The sequence below is a fragment of the Melospiza georgiana genome, chromosome 7 (genome assembly GCF_028018845.1).
Source record: "Melospiza georgiana isolate bMelGeo1 chromosome 7, bMelGeo1.pri, whole genome shotgun sequence".
In the NCBI taxonomy this organism is placed as follows: Eukaryota; Metazoa; Chordata; class Aves; order Passeriformes; family Passerellidae; genus Melospiza; species Melospiza georgiana.
Window position 1 is genome coordinate 22,605,338 of NC_080436.1, and position 23,461 is coordinate 22,628,798.

Consider the following 23,461-nt stretch of genomic DNA (forward strand, 5'->3'; position numbering starts at 1 on the left):
AGCTAAAAGTAACTAAACTAGTAAGATTCTTAACAAAAATAGAGTGGAAAGAATTTGAAGGGGGTTTTTTTCCCATTTCTGGACTAGGTTTGACACTTGCAAATAATTTCTCAAATATGGCTACAGCAATTTTTAGAAAGGCTGAAGACTTCCTAAAATCAGGCAGCTCTGGTTTAGTAACCTAAAATTTAATCTTTTTATTCATTAAATGAGTGAGTAGTTTTATAAACATACTTTAAACAGAGCTTATAATGTTAGACAATTTGCTGAAGATTTTCTTTGAAAGGTGACGTTTCAGGAAAGTCTCAGTGGCAGTGGATTCTGGCTCCTCAGAAGATGATGATAACTCTTTAATGGGTTCCATATACAGTGCTGAACAGGGGGAAAAGAGGAAAATAAGAAAATATTTCGCTAGCGAGTACTTCTCCATCAGCTTATGACTATGCCACTTCTCAAAGATGTTAACAGTGGTTTTGCTATCTAGCTTCATTTGCTCTGGGGTTTTACATCTTGCTTTGTCTTTCAATGAAATTAGAACTCTTTGGGTTTTGCAACATTGACCTGCCATAAAATGTAAAGAATTGGACCATTACTGCAAAAATCTCATGCTTCTGTCTCTGCTAAAAGTTGTTGCTAATTATGTGACGTGGTGCTTGCTAAAAGAGAAGCTGTGTGAATGGTCTGTCTTGTTCTGAGTTGGGGTTTTGTTTGACACTGCTCTTGATGGTTAGGATTGGGTGTTTGGGTTTTTTAAGGAGTCAGTATGCCCTTTAGTGCAGGCTTTATTTTGGCAAACAGCAGATTTTTTTAAAGTTCACTCTAGAAATTTGCCTTACTAGAATTTTGTGCTACAAAGGTTGACCGCTGGCTGTGCCTGTCTCAGGTGCTGTAGTGCTTAGCACAGCTTAGGCATCAGCTGTCAAAGCTGTAAGGAAGGATTTTATCTAGAAATAACAGAACCTGTGAATTGTGAGAGATTTTAGTCTGAATCTATATTAAAGTGTTCCTGGACAATACTAATTCCTAAAAGAACTGGCATCACCATTTTTGGCACTGCTTTGACACAAATCAGTACAACTACTGCCAACTCTCCTAGTGCTTGCTGAGTGTGTTTAGATACCTGCGGTTCTGCAGCTCATAGAAAGAAGTTGTGAAGTGCTGGAGTGAGATGGTGATTGTGCTGCTATTATTGAGTGTACAAAGCAGGGGACTCTACACTCTGTTATGGGAGCGCAAATATTACTTTGGGTTTTTTCTCCCCCACATCAAACCATGCTTCTGTGGAAAAGCGATTTTGTACTTATCTCTCTGGGAAACTGCATTGTGAAGAGAGAGCGCCCAGTGTGCTCTCCCTTCTCGCGGCCTGTGATCTCACCCTCAGAGGGATCGTGTGTCGTTTCCCAGCGCCGGGAGCGCTGGGTCAGTCCCGCCTGGCACAGGGTGTCCCTTGCCTGGTCGGAGCGAGCCCCGCGGCGCTGCCGGGAGCGCGCAGCGCCGGCCCCGCGTGCCGGGATGGGCTCGCCGGGCGCGCCCCCGGGGCCGCCTCGCGCACCTGGGCGCCAGGTGAGGGCGGGGCGCGGGGGCGCGGGCGCAGGCGCGGAGCCGGCCGCGCGCACCTGGCGGGCGCGGGGCGGAAGCCGCAGAGCCCGCCCGGCTCCGGCCTCCCGGGGCTGCGGTGCCGCTCGCTCGGCAGCGCCTTCGCCGTCCTCCCGCCGGACGAGGTGAGTGGGGGAGCCTCGGGAGGCACCGCGCGGTTCCGCTCCTCCTTGGCCTCTCCAAGGGCTGTGGTCGGCGGCGGGGCAGCGTCCGGTGCCGCTTCTCCTCCGCTCGCCGCAGCCCGTGCGGGTGCGGGCGCGCCCGGCGGGGCTCGGCAGGCGGGCGGGAGCCGTGAGGTCCGGGGGCGGTCCCGGGGGGGCGCGGGGCCGCGGCTGCCCTGGGCCGGGGCTGCCCGGGGGGTCCCCCTCAGGCGGCGCTTGGCGCGCACGCCCCACGCGCGGTGCCCTCAGTGCCAGCGAGGCCGCCGGGGGCCTGCCCGGGGCCGGGCCAGCCCAGCCCTGCGAGCTCCGCTCCGGGGGAACGCGCGGCGGGCGAGGAGCCCGGGCTGCCTGTGCGGACACGGGGCTCCGGGAAGTGCCGGCCGGATGCACTGTCCAAACCGAAGGTATTGACCGAGGGAGGTGTCTGCCACGTACGGATCCCGCCCAAGGCTTTGCCCACAGTACCGCATTGATTCGGGGCGGCAGGGTGGTACCAGTTGTGTACACTGCCAGATAACTCTGGGCTATTTCATCCTGCTCCGAGGGCTTTTAAAGAGTTACCGCATTGTCTGTCCCCTCCGGCAGTGTCTTAGTCTTCTGCACAGCAGGTGACTATACTTAGACAATGTTTGCTTAGGTCTGGAAACTGACAGAAGAAGTGTACTTTAAATTTAATAACCTCTGTGTCATGAATTTTAAATTTTTTTAAACTTGGTGCAAAATATTCCTTACAAAGAAGAATTTGCTCATAAAAATTTTAGTTGGTTAAATAAAAAATCTGACTGGAAATACAAATACGTATGCATCTCGGTAGTGTCGTATATGTTAGTCTTCTGTAACAAAAAGACCTTTGTTTAAAAGATTATCAATTCTATTGATCAATTCAGTCTTGACTAAAGGCACTTCTGAGCTGCCAGACTTAAAGCCTGAGACAAAGCAGCCAACTTAGAGGGTTTGGTTTCCTTTTTTAGCCAGGTTTGCTCAATGGCCTGGGCAGTTTGGCATCTGCTGCTGTCATCTTGAGGCTTCTCAATAACAGAGCAAAGTAAAAATTAAGTTAGTTACGGAGAGCCTGAATTGCTATTTTTGTTGCACTGTGGGAAGGAGCAGAGGACCAGTTTTCCTCCTCCTCATAACTGCTATTGCCGCTTAACTTGTCCCTTTTTTGGGGTGGGGTGATACCAGAAGCAGCCCGGATTTCTTGAGCCCTGTCAAAATAGGAACAAGGTATAATTGCCCTCTCTGTGACATTTCCCCAGTGTCTGTGGTTCCAGGTGACACTGTGTTGCTTTGAGATAATTTTTTGCTTTGCCATGTTTGCTGCCTGGTTTGCCTGTTCAAAGAGCTGTTACTTAGTCCAAGGTTTTCTCTCTATTGGAATCAGTGTACAGAGTCATGTTCAACATGAGTTTCTTCTCCTAATCTGCTCATTGTTGTGCCTGTCCTCTTCAAGATCTGAGAGTGCCTCAAGTTTCTAAATTATAAAGTGCTAGATTTTTTTCTGTCATGTAAAGCATGGATTTATTCACTTACTGTATTACTCTTGCCTGATTTTCCCTAAGACTCACTGAGATCATGTACCATAGGAAATAGTTCTGCTTACAGAGATCATATCACATAACCACTGACAGTGATTCAGCAATTAAATTTTAGCATCAGTGCCTAACTACAGTGGACTAACACAATTCAGCAGGGAAATGTGTCTGGGAAAGAGACACTGAAGTGGGAAGAGGAGGAAAGTGAAGACAGCTATGGAAGCTTCCCACAAAGCTTACTTTAGCAGTCAGTAACCCAGTAAATCTCCCATGAGGAAACTTTCTTTGCTTTATGCTTATCACCTCAACAAAAGTTTAAGGCCAGTTAGAAAACTGTGATTTTACGACCTGCACTTGATACTTGGGTGTTTTTGTTATCTTAGAAATGTTGCTACAATCAGGAAAACAAACAAAAGTCCTCTAGTTATGGTCCAGACATTATCTTCTGGTGCTTAAATGAAAATGAGACACTAATCCTTCTAATTTAAAACAGCACTTTACAGCTGCTGTCATGCTCATTTTTCATCATGGTGTCTTTAGGGACAATCTAAAATAATTTTAACAAGGCCCAAAACAATTTGACCAAGGAGAAAGGGAAAATACAGAGTTGAGTGAAATTTAAATCTGAGATAAGTGCGTGTCATTTACATGTCCCAGATCTGTAAAAACAAGCCATAAATATTTTTATAGTAATGGTTCCTGTGTATTTTTACTATGCCATCAGTTGTCAGAGGGAGCTGTCTGTCTCTGCCTGTCACAGGCAATGCTGGGCTGTAGGAAAGTGGTAGTAGCACTGATTTTGAAAGGGCACATGACAGATTGAGTTGGAAGCCCTTCCATCAGAATGCATAGAAGGAGGTTTGGTGATGGTTTGTTTGGGGTTTTTCCTCGTGTATTTTTTTATCTAAATGAAACTGCTGAAGGAAATACTTTACCAAGTTTGTTTCAGCAAGCTGTTCTGTGCTGCTGTTCCTCAGAACTTCTTCAGTATCTCCTCCAGAGGTACAGCTTGTCCTTTCTCTGTCATAATCAGTGAGGCAGGTTACATCCAGTATTTGCTAGAATAACCTGTGCTCTTAATATTTCTAAAATGAAAGCTCAGGAACTGAGCACATGCAGAATTCCTCCAACAACTTTTTTTCAGGAATAGAGCCACATTTCTACTGACTGAGCTTCAAAGAATGTACCTGGAGGAACAGCACCTGGGGTTTGTGAATTTCTTTTAGGTATGTGTACCCTATTAGGAGTGCATTCAGTAGGAACTGACTGAAACAGATGAGCAAGTGTGGAGATAGAAACTGAACAGCTGATTCTGTTTCTCATTTTCATGTCTTTAGTCTTTAACTTCTGTACATTTCATTTGATCATTTGTTCCTTTATTCAAATCATGAGCTAATATTATTGTAAACAGTAGCACAGTTTGCTAAACTTAAGCAACTTAATTATCCCAAATTTCTGAAGTGCTTCTGAATGGTTTTTATTCTGTGAAGAATCTTCATGTTCCATAATAAGCCAGACCTTTATGAAGGGTTCACTCTGAATTGGATGTTTCTTAGTCTGTCACCAAAGGCACTTATGTGATTGGATGTTCCTCTGAGAGGAACTTCTAGGAAGTGCAAACAGTTTTGTTCAGTGATTTTTTTAATTATTTGCCAACGAAAAAAGCATCAATTTCCATAGAGGTAGAAGATGAAAATATCATTTACCAAATTGATTATTTCAGTAACTAATGTTCTAGTAGCACCTACATTGATACACAAAGAAAACAATTCCCTGTTCAGAATTTTAGATTCAGAAATGCCAGTAGGGGAAGTAGCACTTCTTGCAGTTAAAGTATCCTGAATATCTTTCTCAGCCTTTCACTAATTTGGTGAGAGCAGTTGATCACCATTGTCAAGTTTGTTTGGTGTTTTCCCTATAGTATTTGCTCAGTGTTTTTATTCACACCCACCTTCTGATTAAGGGGACTCTTAAGGTTTGAGGAAGGGATTGTATGCTTTGATAACAAGGAGAAATAGGCAAACTTTTTCTGACACTGTGCTTCTCCAGTTATAGGGGGATTCAATCAGGTTGAAGCCAAGTTATCTAGTTAAGTGGTTTTGATTAGAATAATTCTGAACCATTGTTTCTCATTTTTAGGGTTTTTTTTTTTTTTGTTTGGGTTTTAGTATTTTTATCTATTCTTTTAGATTTTTATGTTCTGTAAGCAATATTGTCAGGAAACATTTGAAACCTGTTTAACATTCAGATAGAAGAAAAGTAGATTTTAAAGTACTTTTTTAAAAAACACTGAGGTGAAGTATATCTTTGATACTAACCCAAATGAATTTTGTCTTGCATGACTGGAAAGAATTTCTGCTGACTTGGGTTAATGATACTTTTACTTTTTTATAAAAGATTATTCTCTACAGTGTTGTTAAGATCAAGCTAACAAAAAAATCAGAGTTTTCTACTTGTTGGCTACATTAGCAAGGCTTTCTTGTGAGAGTTTTTGCAGACAGTCTGACATCAGAACCAGTGGGTGGCATAGTGTAACATAGACTGCATTGAATTCTCACACTGCCCATGTGATGTGGTTGGAAGCAGCGTGGCAGCTGCTTTTTGGCACTTTTAGAAGAATTTAGTAGTACATTTTAGTTTTCTGGTTATTTTCTTCCCCCCAAAAAAATAAAAATCCAACTTCAGATGTTTAGGGCTAGTTATTTCAAAGTGCTGTAAGAATCCAGACTACTATTAGTGAAAATAACAGTAATGAATAGAAGATTAAACGCTTTGCTAAACAGTCACCCCAGGGAGTTTAATCATGCCACATATTTCTTCATCATGTCCTGGAGGATTGAATAGTAGCTTGGTCTATGTGTGCTGACACATTGCTATGCCATGAAAATGTGAGAGGCATTTGTGGGGAATAAAGATTGTATTTCTGACTACAAAATTATCCTGGTAAAAACCCTAAGTAAAATACAGCTTTCATGGCAAAAGTTCTTGGGACAATGCAGCTTCTGTTCTGGAAACTGCTACTCTTTTGTGTAACAAAGAACTCTTCTCTTATTGTAAGCAATATCCCTATCAGATATTTTGTCAACAAAACTACACTCAGCATTTGTCTATATCAAAAGATTTTGCTGCATGCTTGTGGCAGTCAAGCCTCTGTCCACCTGGTGTTTCCTGCACATAATATTCCGGGACTGTCACTTGATCCTTTCTTACAGAAACATCCCTTGCACTTGTTTCTCTGTGTGGCCTGCTGGTAGAGTGTACTACTCCATATTGAAAGGGTTAAGTTGTGTTGCTGTCTTCCACAACCCACCTAACTGCAGGGAAGGTTCATTTCTAGGGACAGACACATTTCATACGAGTGTTGTGGCAGCATTCTCCACATGTCTCCTGTTTCTAATGCCTCTTATGGCATCATGTATTTGATAGATAGAGGCATATATATGAAGATGTTTTCTTTCCATTTGAGGAAGATATATTGCTTATTGATTTCTAAGTTTTCAGATTTACTAGTATCTCATGTGCTTGTGCATGGTATACTGTGAAACAGTAATGTGATTTTCTTTTTGATGGTGTTAGGAAATCATTCCTGGTTAGCAACCTGCAGAGTCCCTGCAATGCTGGGTGCTGATCTGTACATACAGTTGGTGTTTTACCTTGTGTAGTGCATTTCCATGACAAGGTTAGGATGGCTGCACAGGTGGCCTCTGTGCTAAGAGACATGGGGCTGCCCCCCACCTCCAGTCTCATCCAGGGCTGAACACAGCTGGTTCCAGCCAGCTGTAGAACAGACCCACTGTTGGCCAAAGCTGAGCCACCCAGTGTAGCAGGTGGTGCCTCTGTGATGAGGTATTTAGGAAAGGGTAAAAAAATACTGCACAGCAGCTGTGAGAAAGAGGAGTGAGAAAAATGTGAAACTCTGCAGAACCCAAGGTCAGTGAAGAAGGAGGGGAGGAGGTATTCCAGGCACTGGAGCAGATATTCCCCCTGCAGCTCATGGAACACACTGTAGTGAGGAATTTCTCTGCAGCCCATGGAAGGACCACCCCAGAGGAGGTGCAGGACCCCAGGCCAGAGCAGGTGGGTGCAGCCCATGGAGGGCCCATGCAGGAGCAAGATCCTGGCAGGAGCTGTGACCCGTGCATGGCCCATGCTGGAGCAGTTTATGCTGAAGTAATGTACTGCATGGAGAGAACCTGTGCTGGAGCAGGGGAAGTGTGCAGAGGGAGGAGTGCTCAACTCTTACAAGCTAACCACAGCCCTTATTATTCATTCCTTCTGGCCACTAGGCAGAAAGGAGAGAGAAGAATTGGGAATGAAGGAGTGAAGCTGAGCCAGGGGAGGTTGTTTGAGCCTTTGTTTCTCACCATCCTACTTTATTTTAAATTGGCAGTAAATTCAAATTCATCATTCCAAGTCTGTGTTCTCTGTGACAGTAACTACTAAGTGATCACAGTGTCCTTAGCTCAGCCCATGTGATTTTCCATCTTATTTTGTCCCCACTGTCATGCTGAGGATGGAAAGCAAGAGAGTGGCTGGGTTGGTGTCTGGCAGCCAGTCAAGATCAACCCACCAGACACTGTGAGAAAACAAGACATTTTTCAGTCTGATAGTTTGGTGATTTGGTTGCAATCCTTTCATTGGGAAGATAGTTTTTATTTGTAGTGTTCCATATAAAGGTATCAGTATTGTAGTTCAAATATTTCAGCAGTAAGGAAAAATGGGAAAATAATACGTGACACAGAAGTGGACTGGTTTGTTTGGATTTTTTGAAATTCTGTGAGTTGAGAAGCATGGTAGTGGTACCTTTTAGTATGATCTAATATGCTTCCCCTCTGCATTCTTTTAACAATAACTTCATGGTAAAAGCACTGTAGTTTGAATGTATGGTTTATTAAGCTGACATAAACTTTGAAAAACAGTATAATGTGAAGAAATCTAGATGCTTAGTTTCTCCTGCTGATTCTTGAAGAAAAGCAGGTAAGGGGTGAGGGTTTTTGTTTTCTCTGACTTGTGTCTGTTCCTGAGTATATATTACTTCAGTTAAGAGCTACTTGTTTTTCAGAGGAATAAATAGAAAAGTAGTTTTTTGCAATTTGTGGTGAGTAGTTAGCAAGTGGGAAGTGTGGCTTTTAGCTAGATGCTGTTTATTTCTTTTCTTGTTTCACATACATGCAATTTAGACAAAAATGAAGCTATTCCCTGAATAGGTATTCCAGCTATTCAAGCTGATGGCAGAAGGTATCCCCTTGTAAACTGCCAGTTTGGCAGAGAGAATTTATTTCAAATCACTTGGATTTTGGTGGTCTTCAAATGTCTTTCATAATTTCATCTTTGAAAGAAAGTGAATAATTACTTGTCTGTGAAAAAAATAATGGCAGAAACTTGAAAATTGTTGAAATAAGTTGATTGAAAAGTCTTTCCTATATTTTAGTTCACTTTCCACATGGCTCTTTCTGACATGCAGCTTGAACTAATGTATTGATGCCACTGTTCTTCTTCTGTCCCATCATTTAACTAAAATTCCTTGCTCTATAAGACTTTATTCTAATTTTAAACAAACTACTTGGAAAAAAATAAACTTGAAGTTGTGGCACTATGTAGAAATACTGTTTTATTCTTGATGATATGCCTGATTTCAGGTTCATCTATATGTATTTAACAAATAAAACCCAAAGCAAAAAGCAGGGAAAGAGCATTATGGGTATTTTATAGATAGGTTTGATGTATCTTTAAGTGATGTAGCTTGCATAACATTTGACTTTTGGGAGTTGTGAATTAATTCCTTCCCATTAATTTTTTATGGCTTTACATAGTTGAATATACTAATGACATCTAAATTAATACTGTTTGTTTTAATTTACAGGTGTTATAATTTCAAGAAATGCTGCGACATATTTGAAGAACAACACTCACAGAAACTTCTGCTGTGTGAAAATTTTTAAAACTAGAATGGCCTTGAAAAAGACACCTAAACTATTTAAGACATTTTTTCACTGGAAACTTTGGAAGTTTAGCATTATTGTATTTGTCTTTCTGGTATTTTTATTTTTATTACAAAGAGAAGTGGGTGTTCAAGATTTTAAGGATGAAGCAGGGATTGAGCCAGTTGTTGGAAAGAAAAGTCACGTATTAGGTCTTGTGTTAAATGCTATGAACAATATCAAAGGTGCAAAGCCCAAAATGCAGATAAAAGCACCCATTAGGCAAACTAAGGTTCCTGGAGAGAGACACTGCTTGCCAGGGCACTATACTCCAGTGGAACTGAAGCCCTTTCTGGATCGGCCTCTTCAAGATCCTAATGCTCCTGGAGCTTCTGGCAAAGCATTTAAAACCATCAACCTGAGTTCAGAAGAACAGAAAGAAAAACAGGCTGGAGAAGAGAAACACTGTTTTAATGCATTTGCAAGTGATAGGATTTCTTTACACCGAGATCTTGGACCAGACACTCGACCTCCTGAGTAAGTTGAAGTGTGTATGTCCTGATAGTTGAAAAACTTCTCAGAAATGCAGGCTGCAAAGTGATTTGAGTTCAGCTGTAGGTGGTAGTTTAGGAAAGTCTCCTAGCTATACATGATGATTGGCTGTACATAGTGATCCACAGTGCCAAAGCCAAGAATGTTTAGAAAAGCTCACTTCTTTCATGGTTTTGAATTCAAAGTAACCATATTTAAATAAGGTGCTCTGATTTTGCCTTTAAGGCTAAAATTTCTGAGTAACTTTTGGGAAGCCTGCTTAGTTTTACTTAGAATAAAACTAAAAATGTGGTTTCAACACTTTTCCAATTAAAACAGCACTCCCCCATTTTTTTAGCATTCAGTGTTAATAAAACTACATCATTTAATTTAATAAATTAGGAATTTAGGCATAATTTAATAAATTCGGATTTGTAAACTGTTGAGCAAGGGAATGGAAGATCTCAGCAGCAATCTTGTGGTATTTATTGAAGAATTTTTTAAATGTAGACTGTAGGGCTTGAGGAGAGTGGATTTTAGTTATGGGCAGTCTCTGTCAGTGCCCGATGAAATGTTGTCAGGCATCTGTGCCAGAAGTGGCTGAGCTTACTGAGCTGCTGCTGGCACACACAGTGCAGCTCACCTTAACCTGTCCTAGAGCATAACTGGGGAGGCTTTGCTTGTGTGTTTGTGAGGCAGTGACTCTGGTTATTGCCTTGGGGTCTCCTCCAGGCCCCAAAGCTGACAGGCCATAAGCACTGAGTGTGCAACTTACGAGTGCAGCATTGTCATCTCAACTTGCCATTGGATCTAAAGTTATGTTTAGGATATGTCAGCCTTAAAAAACTGTGGGTTTGAATTGTATCCCTTGAATGGGACATGCTGCCCTAAGCCTTACATAACACTTCTACAGAGCTTTGAAATTTGAATTAGATAGGTTATATTTTCCTTACAAACTGTGATTTTTTTCTAATAAATATTCTCATTTGTATTCTTAGGTTTCAGCAGTAATAGTGACTTTTGAGTTAGCTCAGTCAGTACCTGCTGTTCTCAATAAAATAGTATTTTTTCCTGAAGAAGGCCTGGATATTATATGAAATATACTGAAATGTGTGTGAGACAGAAGCAAAACTAAGTTGTTCAATTCTCAGTCATGATATTAAAAAAATATTCTGAACAGCTGCTTCAGTTGAAGTACCTACCTTTGCACACCAAAGCTAGGATAGAAAGCAGAAAAGCAGGACTATTTAATGTCCATAATTACAAAGTTTTGTGCTGGAAAGAAAAGTTGAAGAGTTTGAGTAAAATATTGTTGTCCATTTTGTAACCCCTGACACTTTCTAATTTGTAGATGTATTGAACAAAAGTTTAAGCGCTGCCCGCCGTTGCCAACCACAAGCATTGTCATCGTTTTCCATAATGAGGCATGGTCAACTCTGCTCAGAACTGTGCACAGTGTGATGTACACATCCCCTGCCATCCTGCTGAAAGAGATTATTTTGGTGGATGATGCCAGTGTAGATGGTACTTTTGTTTTTAATTGAGAAGGTTATGATTGCAGATAAATTGGCTAAGGTCTCTTTACCACTATTGACATGTATAACAGTATTCTAAATGGTTTTGTTTCTTTCTTTCTTTTTTTTTTTTTTAATATAAAATAGCCCTCCCCCACCATTTTTCCTATAAGGTAGTTAAATATGAAAATCCTGTGCTCAAAAAAAAAACAACTAAAACCCAATTTTTGTTTTTTCCAATTCTGATTTACCTGCATAACTGCTTGCATGACAAGTAGCTTTGTAATTTTTGTTTCAAACCAATTGCAATTTACATCCAAGTATAAATTGGCCCAGACTTGTAGAAATTTGCATTTTATCACAGTGGTTGTCTCTAGGCAAATAAAATTCAGTAATATGAAGGGTAGTGTCTTTATTAGAATGCAAAATTATTTGATGGCAACCTAATCTTCAACCGTAAATCTGAGTCTCAAAATTAATTCTGTATATTCTTAATGTAAACACAAATGCAAGCTCAGAAAACTTTGCATGCTTAGCTTAAGATGAACGTGTTTCTACATACTTGTACTAATGTATTTACACTTTTTTGCACGTCTGTATTGAGTCTATTGAAACACTTGGATGTGAAGCATGTTCACTAGTACAGTTTAATACTTAGGATGGGCAGAATAAAAAAGATGATGTGGGATGTTTCATTAGATGCGGGTTTCTTTCTCAAAATCCGAATATTTAAATTGGTTTTTATGTGGCTTCTGTTGCTGTTGTAAATACCGTAGCCTTTCAAAACTGTGCAAATGTGCCATCATTAAGGAAAGAATTTGTATGAGCTGTAGATAATGTAAGTATGAGATCTATTTACTATGAAAATGGAATTGGTATTCAGATGGTTAACACTGCAGCAGAGATGTACTAGCATGTCCTTTCTTGTTCAGAATTATTTTAATGTTCCATCTCCTGTTCTCTGCTGGTTACCTCTTCCTACACCCCTACCCCCAAAATACTCACTCAGCCCCTAAAAATAACCTTCAGCAGATAGGAACTTTTATGGCTTTGATGTTGAGATAATTTCTGGGGTAATTGTGAGTTGTTTATCTTGTTCACTTAATAGTGTAACATTTTGGGCAGTGGCATGTGTATACACTGAATATCCTGACAGTGATTTCTCTTTCTAGAATACCTGCATGATAAACTAGAAGAATATGTGAAACAGTTTCAGATAGTTAAAGTAGTCCGTCAGAAGGAAAGAAAAGGTCTGATCACTGCACGGTTGTTGGGAGCTTCAGTAGCAACAGGAGAGACCCTCACCTTCCTGGATGCTCACTGTAAGTGTAACCTGTACATATGTCAGGTCAGGTTTATAATGCTGTTGTCTTTAATTCAATGTTGCAGACTTTTTATTAATTATAAATGTTAGCAATATATCATTTTTTCTATCGCTATTTCATTTTATTGAAAGTATAATTAGCAATGCTGTTTAAAAATAGTCCATATTGGCTTGCTGGACATGTTGAAATATACCCTGTGTACTACTTTATAGCCAAGCAAAAATTCAGTGTTCCCATTTTCTCCACAGGTGAATGCTTTTATGGCTGGTTAGAGCCATTATTGGCAAGAATAGCTGAGAATCCTGTTGCTGTTGTAAGCCCTGACATTGCTTCTATCGATCTCAATACCTTTGAATTCAGTAAACCATCTCCTTATGGGCATAGCCACAACAGAGGAAATTTCGATTGGAGTTTGTCATTTGGATGGGAGTCTCTTCCTAAACATGAGAATAAAAGAAGAAAGGATGAAACCTATCCAATTAGGTAAATTTAATTTGAATACTGTTTAAATCCTTCTGTCTTCACAGACTTTATCTTATGAACAATAGTTTGTAAATAAATTAGTCCTTCTGATGAGTCTAATCAGACATCTTAGCATCTTAGATGTTTTTTGTAATACTGTCTTTGTGAACCACATTTTAAAGCATTCATAAAAATGTAGCCTCATCAAGATAGTAATTGCTCTGCATTACCACTTCTATATACAGTGGAAATTACCTATATTCCTAGGAGGGAGGTACAGAAAAGGATATACACAGTTATATTCAGAGACAGTACAATGATTCTGTCGCCTCATTCACTTTACTTGAAAGAATGACAAAAAGGGTCAGAGCACCCAAATACCAGGCTGATACAGTAGTGATTTGATGATAATTGTACCTGCTTAGTCCACAGACAGGTTACTGGTCTGTAGGAGTTGTACTTTTGCTCGATTTCCTCCATACAGAAAACATTTGTTTGTTTTCTTGACACTTTCTTTTATGCCAGCAGTTTTTAGCGTGAACAAGTTCTTAATAAATGGCAATAAGCTGTCAAATGAGAATTAAATATGTGTGAACGTATTTAAGTGCTAGAAGTATTATCTATGCCCAGAATGTGCACACTGTAGTGAAATATTAACAAGTGCATAGAAAATTCCTAGAACAGTTGCACCATGATTTTACATCTAAATTTAAAAACCTGTTCTTTCTCGGTAAAATTTTGTTTTTGCAGAACACCTACTTTTGCTGGAGGTCTCTTTTCAATATCAAAAGAGTACTTTGAACACATTGGAAGCTATGATGAAGAAATGGAAATATGGGGAGGTGAAAATATAGAAATGTCTTTCAGAGTAAGTTTAGCTCCGTAATTAGCCATTGCCTCTATGCTGACAGTGTACAGGGGATTTGAGAATAAATTAGTATTAGATACTGATTCCTCTGCTCAATCAGCCAACTAGGACAAGGAAAATTGAATTACTAATTACCTATTAAATGAAATACAAACATGCTCAATAAACTGCTTTTAATTTTTTTTAAATGCTTTTAGGGTTGCTATCTGAAATGTGTGTTTCCAGAGCTTATATGATTAGGAAATTCACTGATGGTATGCCTGATATATGTACTCTTGGTAGTGATTTGATGATGTGTTCTGGCAAACAATAGTATTACTGAATTTTTTTCCACTCCCTGAATTCTAATTGCAGTGTACTTACACACTAAATGTTATTATTAGGTATGGCAGTGTGGTGGACAGTTGGAGATCATGCCTTGCTCTGTTGTTGGCCATGTCTTTCGCAGCAAGAGTCCCCATACTTTCCCAAAAGGTACTCAGGTGATCACACGTAACCAAGTTCGCCTTGCAGAAGTGTGGATGGATGAATATAAAGAAATATTTTACCGAAGAAACACAGAGGCAGCAAAAATTGTGAAACAAGTAGGTGGTGGTGGTGGTATTAGAAATCACACTTGCTGCGGTGAAAGTTTTGGTGAGCAAAAGTTATTTATTGACAAAGTATGTAAGGATTCTAGATATTTTAATGAAAAGACTGTTTAGTTTGCTTAATGCTGCAGCCCCAACAAGCATGAAAAAAACCTAAAGTGTTTGGGTGATGAATGTTGGTTTTGTATGGTGAGGTTTTTTTATTAGTGGTTTTTTTCATGCATTCTCCTGGGTTGTTTGCATTGTGCAGGTACAGGAACTACCAGAAGAACGTGAGAGAAACTAATGGTGTAGACAATGTAAACTAATTTATTTTCTGGAGTGAGAAAAATGTCTTGTTAGTTTCAAGTTGCTTCGTATTCTTACTGAAAAAGCAGGTTTTGTGGTTCTTTAGCAGCAGAATAAAAGTTACTTGATGATGGATAACCATCCTGTCTCTATCTGCTTAAAAAGTCAGTTGTTTTCAAGTAAATAAATATTTGGGGTTGAGGTTGGATGTTGGGTTATTTATTTTGTAAGTTTTCTGCCCAGCTAGAATCTAGTTTTCTTTTAGAAGTTGTCTCTCCCCCTTAATGTGATAAATTTTTGTGACTGTTGTATCACTGAAGGTGTTACATTTCCTAGGCATGCCCAGCACCTAAACAACTGAATTTTGTTTGGGAGATTCTACATTGTACTGGATATTATGCTAATTATTTTATTAATCCAGTTTGTTGTTTCAGCTTACACTTTTAGTGAGATCAGATGGCTTTATGGCTGTAATCAGTATGTTCTTACTTGCACTTTCCCACTTCATGGCGCTCTGTTAGAACTTTCTTGGGACTAAAGATACTTCTATGTTTTCCATCTTGCAATGTATTTTTCTTGCAAGCGCTTTGAAATGCTGCAGGCAGGATGTCAGTGGTGTTATGACACTGAAAGACAGCAGTAACTATAGTAGTACAGCATTAACAAGAAAAAATCAACAAATGAAGCTTAAAACTTGCCTAGTAATACACAGAATATCATAGCTTTATATGTGCAAAATGAATGTTAATATATTTATATTCCATCCTTCTTTACCTCCTTTCCTCTAACAGAAAACATTTGGAGATATATCAAAAAGACTTGCTTTAAGGCAGCGCCTGCAGTGTAAAAATTTTACCTGGTACCTCACTAATGTTTATCCAGAAGCATATGTGCCAGACCTGAATCCTTTGTTTTCTGGATATGTAAGTTTAATTGTAATTATTTCCTATATTCCTCATAGTCCAGGAAGTTTGCTGATTTCTCGCACTACCTTAGCCATAGCTTTTAGACTTTAGCTATGTTTAACTGCTCTGGGGTTTTCTGTCACTACTCTGGACAAAGAATCTCTTCTGCACCCCTTGTATAGCTTTGTCAATAGCTGCATCATTTTCGTTTTTCATTTATGTCAAAAGTCATTTTCCCTGCCAATGACTTTAGACATTGCATTGCTAAAATAAAGTAATAGCTCTTAGCTTGAGGTGAATGTGAATTTTTAGTGTGTATTTACAAATAAAACTTTCCCTTCCTCCTGTTTTAAATATTTTATGTGTATCTGTTCAACCTGTGATTTTAATCACAGTAACATTGTACAGAGCAGGCACATAAATAACTCCATGTGTGACTGTAGTTACTAGGCTTTTAGTTAGAAAAGATTACCTGAGGAAACAGGATTTTTAGATTTGAGTATAGCAGAAAGTAAAAATGAACAAACAGCTGTAATTGTTAAACTAAAGGCGACTTTTGTCTCTGACTGAGACAGTTTGAGTTTCTGTCACTCCACTGAGCTTTTTTATCCTGACAACACTCTTTGTTCAGTTAAAAAATATAGGTAACCGCATGTGTCTGGATGTTGGTGAAAATAACCATGGTGGCAAACCGCTGATTATGTATTCTTGTCATGGACTTGGAGGAAACCAGGTAAAATATTTAATACCTGATTTTTGTTCTTTCTTCTGTTGTAGCTTTTCCATATAAAAACTTTAAATTAATTTTAGAGAAATTGACTAATTTTTAATATGCAATTTCTCTCTCCTTATTTTTTTTCCTTTATTTTAACAGTTAATTCCTATATAGATATTTAAAGAAAAATTTCATACCACTCTTCATGTCATGTCCTGTTTCTAATGTTTTAACTTCAATATACAAATTCAGATTTCAAACACACTTGCACTGCTTCACTTGCCTTCTCTTTTCTGTGCAAAACCTTTTCATGCCACCCTTACTCCTGTCTTATAAGTGTTGTCTTCTTAATTCTTCCTTTCCTTATGCTTCCTCCTATTGCTTCTTTCTCTGTCACCAGGACTCGCAGTGTCAAGGAAGATGGAATCCGGCCACTGGGAGACCAAGTGTCCAGGCCTGAGCACCTTCCCTGTCACGCTTGCAGCCTCACAGTGTGAGGTCCAAGTGGCCCATCCTGTGCTGGCTAATGCAAGTGAATAATATGATTCCATTTGTTCAAGAGGAGCTCTCTTGGGTCCATAGCTCTTGGAGGCAGCCATGGTGCTCTGTTCCTTCTACAATATATCTTGCCATAGATGTCAGATATTGAATCATTCCATCATTACTGTAATACTATCAAAAAAAACATCTCCTTCCCTGCCCAGAAATGCATACTTCTCTGTTGCTTTTAAAAGTGATCCTTAATAATTAAAGGTCAGCAAAGGTCTAAAAGTTTTTATTAAAATGTAATTATCTTATGGGAGGGAGGGTGTTAATAATTTTTTTTCAATCTTAAAAGACATCCATTGATGGCACTGTGAAAATTGAGACACATTATCCTAGTCAGGTGATACTTTCTTCCTAATCATTTTTTGTGAGACATGGCATGCTGTCTAGATTAAGAACTACCCTATTATGTTAGCTTCTTACAGGATTGAAATTGGGATTTTATTTGATTGTGGATTAATACTAATAGCCTTTTCTCATTGTCACAGTCAGTAATTTATGAACACTGTAGAAAGACATTGTATTAAGAGATCTGCTTTATGTTTCTATTGTTCTCTTAAGCTATCTTGGGCTATACTAAAATCCTATTCTTTCAAGTGTTATGTTTTTTGTTTTCCCTCCTGCTACAAAATAACAAAATAACAGTCTGAATCCCTTTAAATGCCAGCCTTCAGAGAACTGATTTTGCTGATAATGCTTAAGAGATGCATATTTGCTTACTTAACCCTTCTCATTACAATGCTCTGTTTTCAGTTTCCTCTATTCTTTACCAGACTTTCAGCAGTGTAGGCTGGTATTTCCCATGCTGTTATCTTCATCCATATATTTGAAATGGGAATATAAGAGAACCTAGTTTTCAGAATTGTGTATCAGTTTTGTATTATTCTTCCTTGTTAGAATACTGGAGGCTGGAAGCATGCCCATCTCAGTATCCAGAATTAATAAAGTTCTAAACATAGCTTTCAAGTCATTATTTTCAGGGCTTGCAGAGATGTTGAAGTTCCAAAAATAAAAGGACAGATTAAGTCAGATTACCAGATAAAGAGTAAATTACTATGTCTGAGAGCTAAATGACCAAGCAGGTCACTCCTTCACTACCTGTTTTGAGGACTAATGTTGGTCCTAGAGTCTGCTTGTTCCTCAGTGCTGTTCCCATGGCTTCCAAGGTAGTGAGGAGATGATTGCTGACCACTGGAAAATGGAAAGCCAGGGGGGGTAACTGAGCCTGGCCTTAATATTCAAAGGAAAGATATGATGAAAGTGGCTGACATCCCGAGGCAAGAAGCAGTAGCAGTGAGATGTAATGTTAGGGACTCTGCTGGCAAATGTGGGGGAAAAGCAAGAGACCTGATGTTAGGTTAGGGCTGAAGGGGTAGAAAAACAGCTCTGTCTGTAACTTCTAGAAGTAAATCCCTGTTAGGATCAGAATTATAGCTGAACCTTAGAAGTAGTCTGCTGTCAGGAAATCATGGTAAAATGACTCTCACAAAAGATATGCTTATAATTTTGTAATGGTTACTTCACAAGAGACTATAACAGCATCCTATTGTTCACATTTATTGTTTAGATCAAGCAGCAAAAGTTGGTATACAGCAACAGCATTGTTTCATGTTGCTCAAAGAAAAACCAAAATCTAGCTCTAGCAACAGAAGTGAATACAGATTTTTAGTCTAAAAATGCCAAAATTTAAGTTATCTTAAACTCTTCAGTTTGTCTCTGGATTACATATGGTCTGTGTGGGAGTAAGGTTTTACATCATAGTATACATGCAGCAAATCTTATTTCCTATTTAGAAATACAAGTATAAATTAATTTAGTAGCATTACTACTAAAAACTGCTTTTAATTTTATAAACACTTTTGAAGTGTCTGTGCTACAAATCAGAGGAATTATTCTGTAGTCTCAAATTTTTGAATAAGGAAAGAAATTTATTACTTTGTGTATGGGACTTTGAAAGGCTTAATTTAATTTAATTTAATTTAATACTTTTCTTTGTGTTTGTTTACCAAAATTTTCTTTTAAAATTATTTAAATAGTACTTTGAATATTCTGCACACCGCGAAATTCGCCATAACATTCAGAAGGAGCTTTGTCTGCATGCTTCCAAGGGACCTGTGCAGCTTCGAGAGTGCTCTTACAAAGGCCAGAAAACCTTTGCTGTTGGGGAGGAGCAGTGGCTGCACCAGAAGGTACATATCCTGTGCAGTGAAATGGCATTTCTATTAGTTAATTTTGGATTTTCAATAAAAGCAAAAACGCCAACAAGCAAAAACTCTGAAGCCAAAAATATGTAAGTTTAGTTTTGGCAGGAAAATGGACATAATTTCAGCTTGTCAGTTGCAGATCAAAACTTGATGTCACTAGCAGGAATGTCACTTAAAAAACAGTTGATATCCTTTTAGTGTGTTTGTTGAGACACCTAGACATCCACATAGAAGTCAATTCAGATGCTTTGTATATTTTATACATCTGATGTTCTTAAAATATTTTACAAAATTTTCCTAACAAAGCAAGTTGGCACTTACATACTACCTATGTGTTTTCTAGCCCCCTCTACATCACCTGTATGAGCTTACTCTTTAGCACCCAGCTTGGGGGAAGAACTGTGGGGGGAACTAGCATGTTCATTGTTTGTTCACTTTTCTTTTCTTTCTTTTTTTCCTCACTTTAGGATCAAACTCTGTACAATGAAGCACTACATATGTGCCTTACAGGGAATGGAGAGCATCCGAGTTTGGCATCCTGTAATCCATTAGACCCCTTCCAGAAGTGGATCTTTGGCCAGAATGATTAATATTTGATATTACAGGCCACAAGCATTTTATTAAAAGAAAAGAACCATTCTGAACTGTGATCATATGCATATACTGGATTTTTTTGTGATCGTTTAAATGCAAAATGTTTAAACAGTTTCTTTTCCCTCTTAAGCTGGATATAAAATGTGTCATAAGAGATTCCCTGGGACTCTGGTATACCAAAGATCATTGGGATCCTGGTTATATTTTGTTTACAATATTTCTATGATAAGACTTTATATGTTGACCACTGATTTATGGATCCTGTTCGTTCTCTTACCTTAGGGGCCGTATGTGGGGGTTTTTTTGACATACTGTAAGTACTTCTGAAGAAGACTAATTTTCTCTGTAGTGTCGTGAGAAATTATTGTCTGCTGTCTAAAACCCAGTACACTTTATATGTATGTTTTTATGCTCAAATGGCTGACTTTATTTTTTATTATAATTTACTTAGTAAAACTTTCTCAATATTTTTTTAGTTTCTTCACTTAAAAAATTAGACCATCAGGTCAAAGCCAAATAGGATACCACATTGTGCTCAGCTTCTAGGAAGTCAGTTGTTTTTTAGAAGAAAAATGTAATTTCACTAAAATATGTATTTATGATTATTTTAATGGAAAATCTGCTTATTTTGATACTAATCTTTTGTTTAGCCAAAACTTCTTGTATAGGTTTTTTTATATTTCATGCACTTAAAAAATTATTATAAAGTTTTATTGTGGTAGGCTGCTGAGCTGCTTAACATTCACACATTTTTTCAGCATTCTGTTCATTACTGTTTGTAAATTACATGTTATCTAGTAAACTTCTGCCCCTACCTTCTAGTGTTTTATGCAATATTTACCTCAGAGGTTTCTAATGCTATCCATATGTAATTTCTTGTGCCAACACTTGCATATTAATTTTTTTTTCTTGTTTGTTTTCCCTGTTACAAAGGACTGGTCTCAGATTTATCAGTCTGAGTGAGACCTTGGCCTTCCTAACTATTCTGCTAATTATAGAAAAGAATATAGCATCACCAAATATATAATATTATTTTTAAATTTATAAAGTGAAGACAAAAGTATTTGGCTGCATGATCAAATATAAAGCTGAGAATAAATTTGAAGGAGTGGGTATTAAAGGCCAAATAGCACAAAAATACACTAATAATAAATCTGTTCTTTTGTTGTAGTAAGTAAGTAATATCATTACAGATAAATATTAACTTAAGTCTGGCGGATGAATGGATAATGATGTGGAGTTTTTTTTTTTACTTCTGTGGTGGGGAGAGAGCCTGTTTGTAATTTAATGGTACCTAGTTCTATTTCTGAATAAAAGCAAGTAAAATTCTTTTCAGTACTTCTAAGTCATCTAAAAGACAAAAAAGTATATAAGCAAGGACCAATGACAATTTGCCAGAAGCTTTAATGCTAATTTATTTTTCAGGTTTGATAATGCCTTTGAGTCGTGTCTCAGCTTTTGTAAGGCTTTTGGACAACCTGCTGAGAGTATCCCAGGAAATTAAAGCTGTACAACTTAAAATAACTTGATACAGAGTGAACAGAAATTGTTGAAAGACTGTACCAGGAAGGGTTATTTATGCCACCGAAACTGGAAGGTTGTGTAGAACAACACTGCACAAAGATCTCCCTGCGTCCTCTGATGAATATTTTAATTTGGTAATGGAATGCAAAGCATTATTACTTCTGCAGATCAAACCAATATTTGAAGGCCAGTACACACATTTGATAAAATGGGGGAATTGAGGAAGAATGTAACACAGGCCAATGAGAAAATTGTTGAATATGAATGGAGGATGGGAGATTACACAGAGAGCAACTGTGTTGTGCTGAACTTGGGTATGGAATGGAAACTCAGTGTCCGAGGAACCTGTTCTAGAAGACAAGGTATTGAGTATACCAGTTTAAATGTACTTGTTCTTTTAGTTCTCAGTTCATGTTATAGAGAAAATGCATTATTTTTAATATCAGTAAAGGATCATTTCTTCATGCAACCTGTTTCTCTTAGAAGCTTGTCATATTGGGATGTGCACATATGAAACATCATTTAGCTGCTCATTTATCAGTTGGGTTTTTGCCATTTGTTTGGGGGTTTTTTAATAGCTAACATTTCAAACAGGGTAGAATTTCAGTTGCAAGGAAACGAGTGTTCTGTTGCACTTGGAAGTAGGAACTTCTTCCTAAGCAATGTAGAGAAGCTCCACTTTGTATATTTTGGGTTTCCTGCAGGTGTAGCAATATATGTAGGGTTTTTTCACAGAGATTAGGTATAGCAATTCACCTAGTTATTATATTTTGTATTTACTTCTAGATATAGAAAGGGAAAATAATTCTGTGATTTAAAAATGGTCTTTTAAAGATTTTCCTTTTCATTTTTTGAGACTTCTTTTCTGGTCTAACATAGGTCACTAGTACAAAATACATATTAGTATTTTGGATTAGTATCATAGTTCCTTAAACTGAGACATCTTAGTCTGTATTTTGCTGTACCTAGTACAGTAGTTGTCTTACTTGGACTCTCTACAACCTGCCAGAAAAGAGGGAAGCAGATCTGTAAGCAGAGGAAAATTTTAAATTACTTTTTTTGTTCTGTTCTGTTTGAAGATGTGAAACTAACTTTTAGGTCACAGTGGCTATTACACTTCCTAATATTTGTGTGTGTACATACATACATAGGCATCATATAATACTAGGAGAGCAATAAGAGATCTGTAAATATGACTAGAGGTTTACGAAGTTGGATTTTGGGGATTTTTTTTTTAGCTAATAAAAAAGCAGCATCATCTTCTGGCTGTTGATAATGTTCTCTTGAAAGTGGCTGAAAGTTTTAAATAATTAGAAAGGCTTGCTGAACAGCAGTTTGTTGCAGGGGGATTCTCTGGGTCTTTTATGTCTTTTGGTGTTTTTTAAGCCAGTTTCAGTAAGGTTATAATGCCCGTCTCTGCCCCTGTGAAGGTGACAAAGGTGAATGGTATTCCATACACAGCATGTAAAAATTGGTACTTCCATCAGATGGGTATATGAACTGCTGAAGGTTACTAGAACAGCTGGCATCAGTGTTAACCTCCATCTCACTGCTCTCTTACACATCCAGGGAGTAATCCCAAGTGCTGAAGAAGGCTTGACTTCAGGCCAGGCCAGCTGAGCCACGCTCCCAACAGGACAAAGCAGGTCCTAAACCTTTTGGGACTTCAGGGGTGGTGGCTCTGGGTGCCCTGCCTGTGAACAAGAGGTCCCTACTGGTTGCTTGTGGCTCCACTTGGTTATGACACCTTTCACTGCAGTGGGAATTTGCCAGCCCACCATACCTGAGGATTTTTTATTTTTATCACTTGTGGGAGTAATTGCTGCTTTAGCATGAGTACAGAATAACGGGAGTACTATTAACAGATCAACCTACAAGGAACCTTAAGAGTTAAATCTTCCTACTGCTGAAGGGGCATCCTGGGATCTTGAATTAGAACCAGTGTTGAAAGATGTTTTATGTTTGATTGGACCAGTATGGCTTAGCAAGCCCTGGAGCAGCCCTTTTAGCCACAGTTCACAGCAATGCCAAAAGCAGTCTAACAGCAAATATGGGACTCCCAATGGATTACAACCAAGGGATACCCTAATTCTTGTGAGAACTTTCTTATAATCTAGAGCACAACCTCTCATCTTTATAGGTTTTTTTTTTTAATACAAACAATTTAGCTATACGTAATTTA

The 23,461-nt window shown here is 38.5% G+C and overlaps 1 protein-coding gene across 5 annotated transcripts; it reads left to right on the forward strand.

Annotated features, from left to right (window-relative positions):
- The first annotated feature begins 1,654 nt into the window (after positions 1–1,654).
- On the forward strand, positions 1,655–23,425 carry GALNT3 (polypeptide N-acetylgalactosaminyltransferase 3). 5 transcript variants are annotated; one of them, XR_009114666.1, is made up of 11 exons: positions 1,655–1,721; positions 9,156–9,750; positions 11,096–11,268; positions 12,431–12,580; positions 12,832–13,066; positions 13,796–13,913; positions 14,297–14,497; positions 15,583–15,714; positions 16,328–16,429; positions 16,812–16,939; positions 18,994–19,082. XR_009114666.1 is itself a non-coding variant. In XM_058027989.1 (11 exons), exons 2-11 carry the CDS (start codon positions 9,242–9,244, stop codon positions 19,749–19,751), a joined length of 1,896 nt encoding a protein of 631 aa, XP_057883972.1. In that variant the 5' UTR covers positions 1,655–1,721; positions 9,156–9,241; the 3' UTR covers positions 19,752–23,425. The 5 variants fall into 5 exon arrangements, 2 of the variants coding, with proteins under 2 accessions (XP_057883972.1, XP_057883973.1); XR_009114665.1 differs by having other exon boundaries at positions 16,812–17,011; positions 18,994–19,077; XR_009114664.1 differs by having other exon boundaries at positions 16,812–17,164; positions 18,994–19,069.
- The last annotated feature ends 36 nt before the right edge of the window (positions 23,426–23,461 follow it).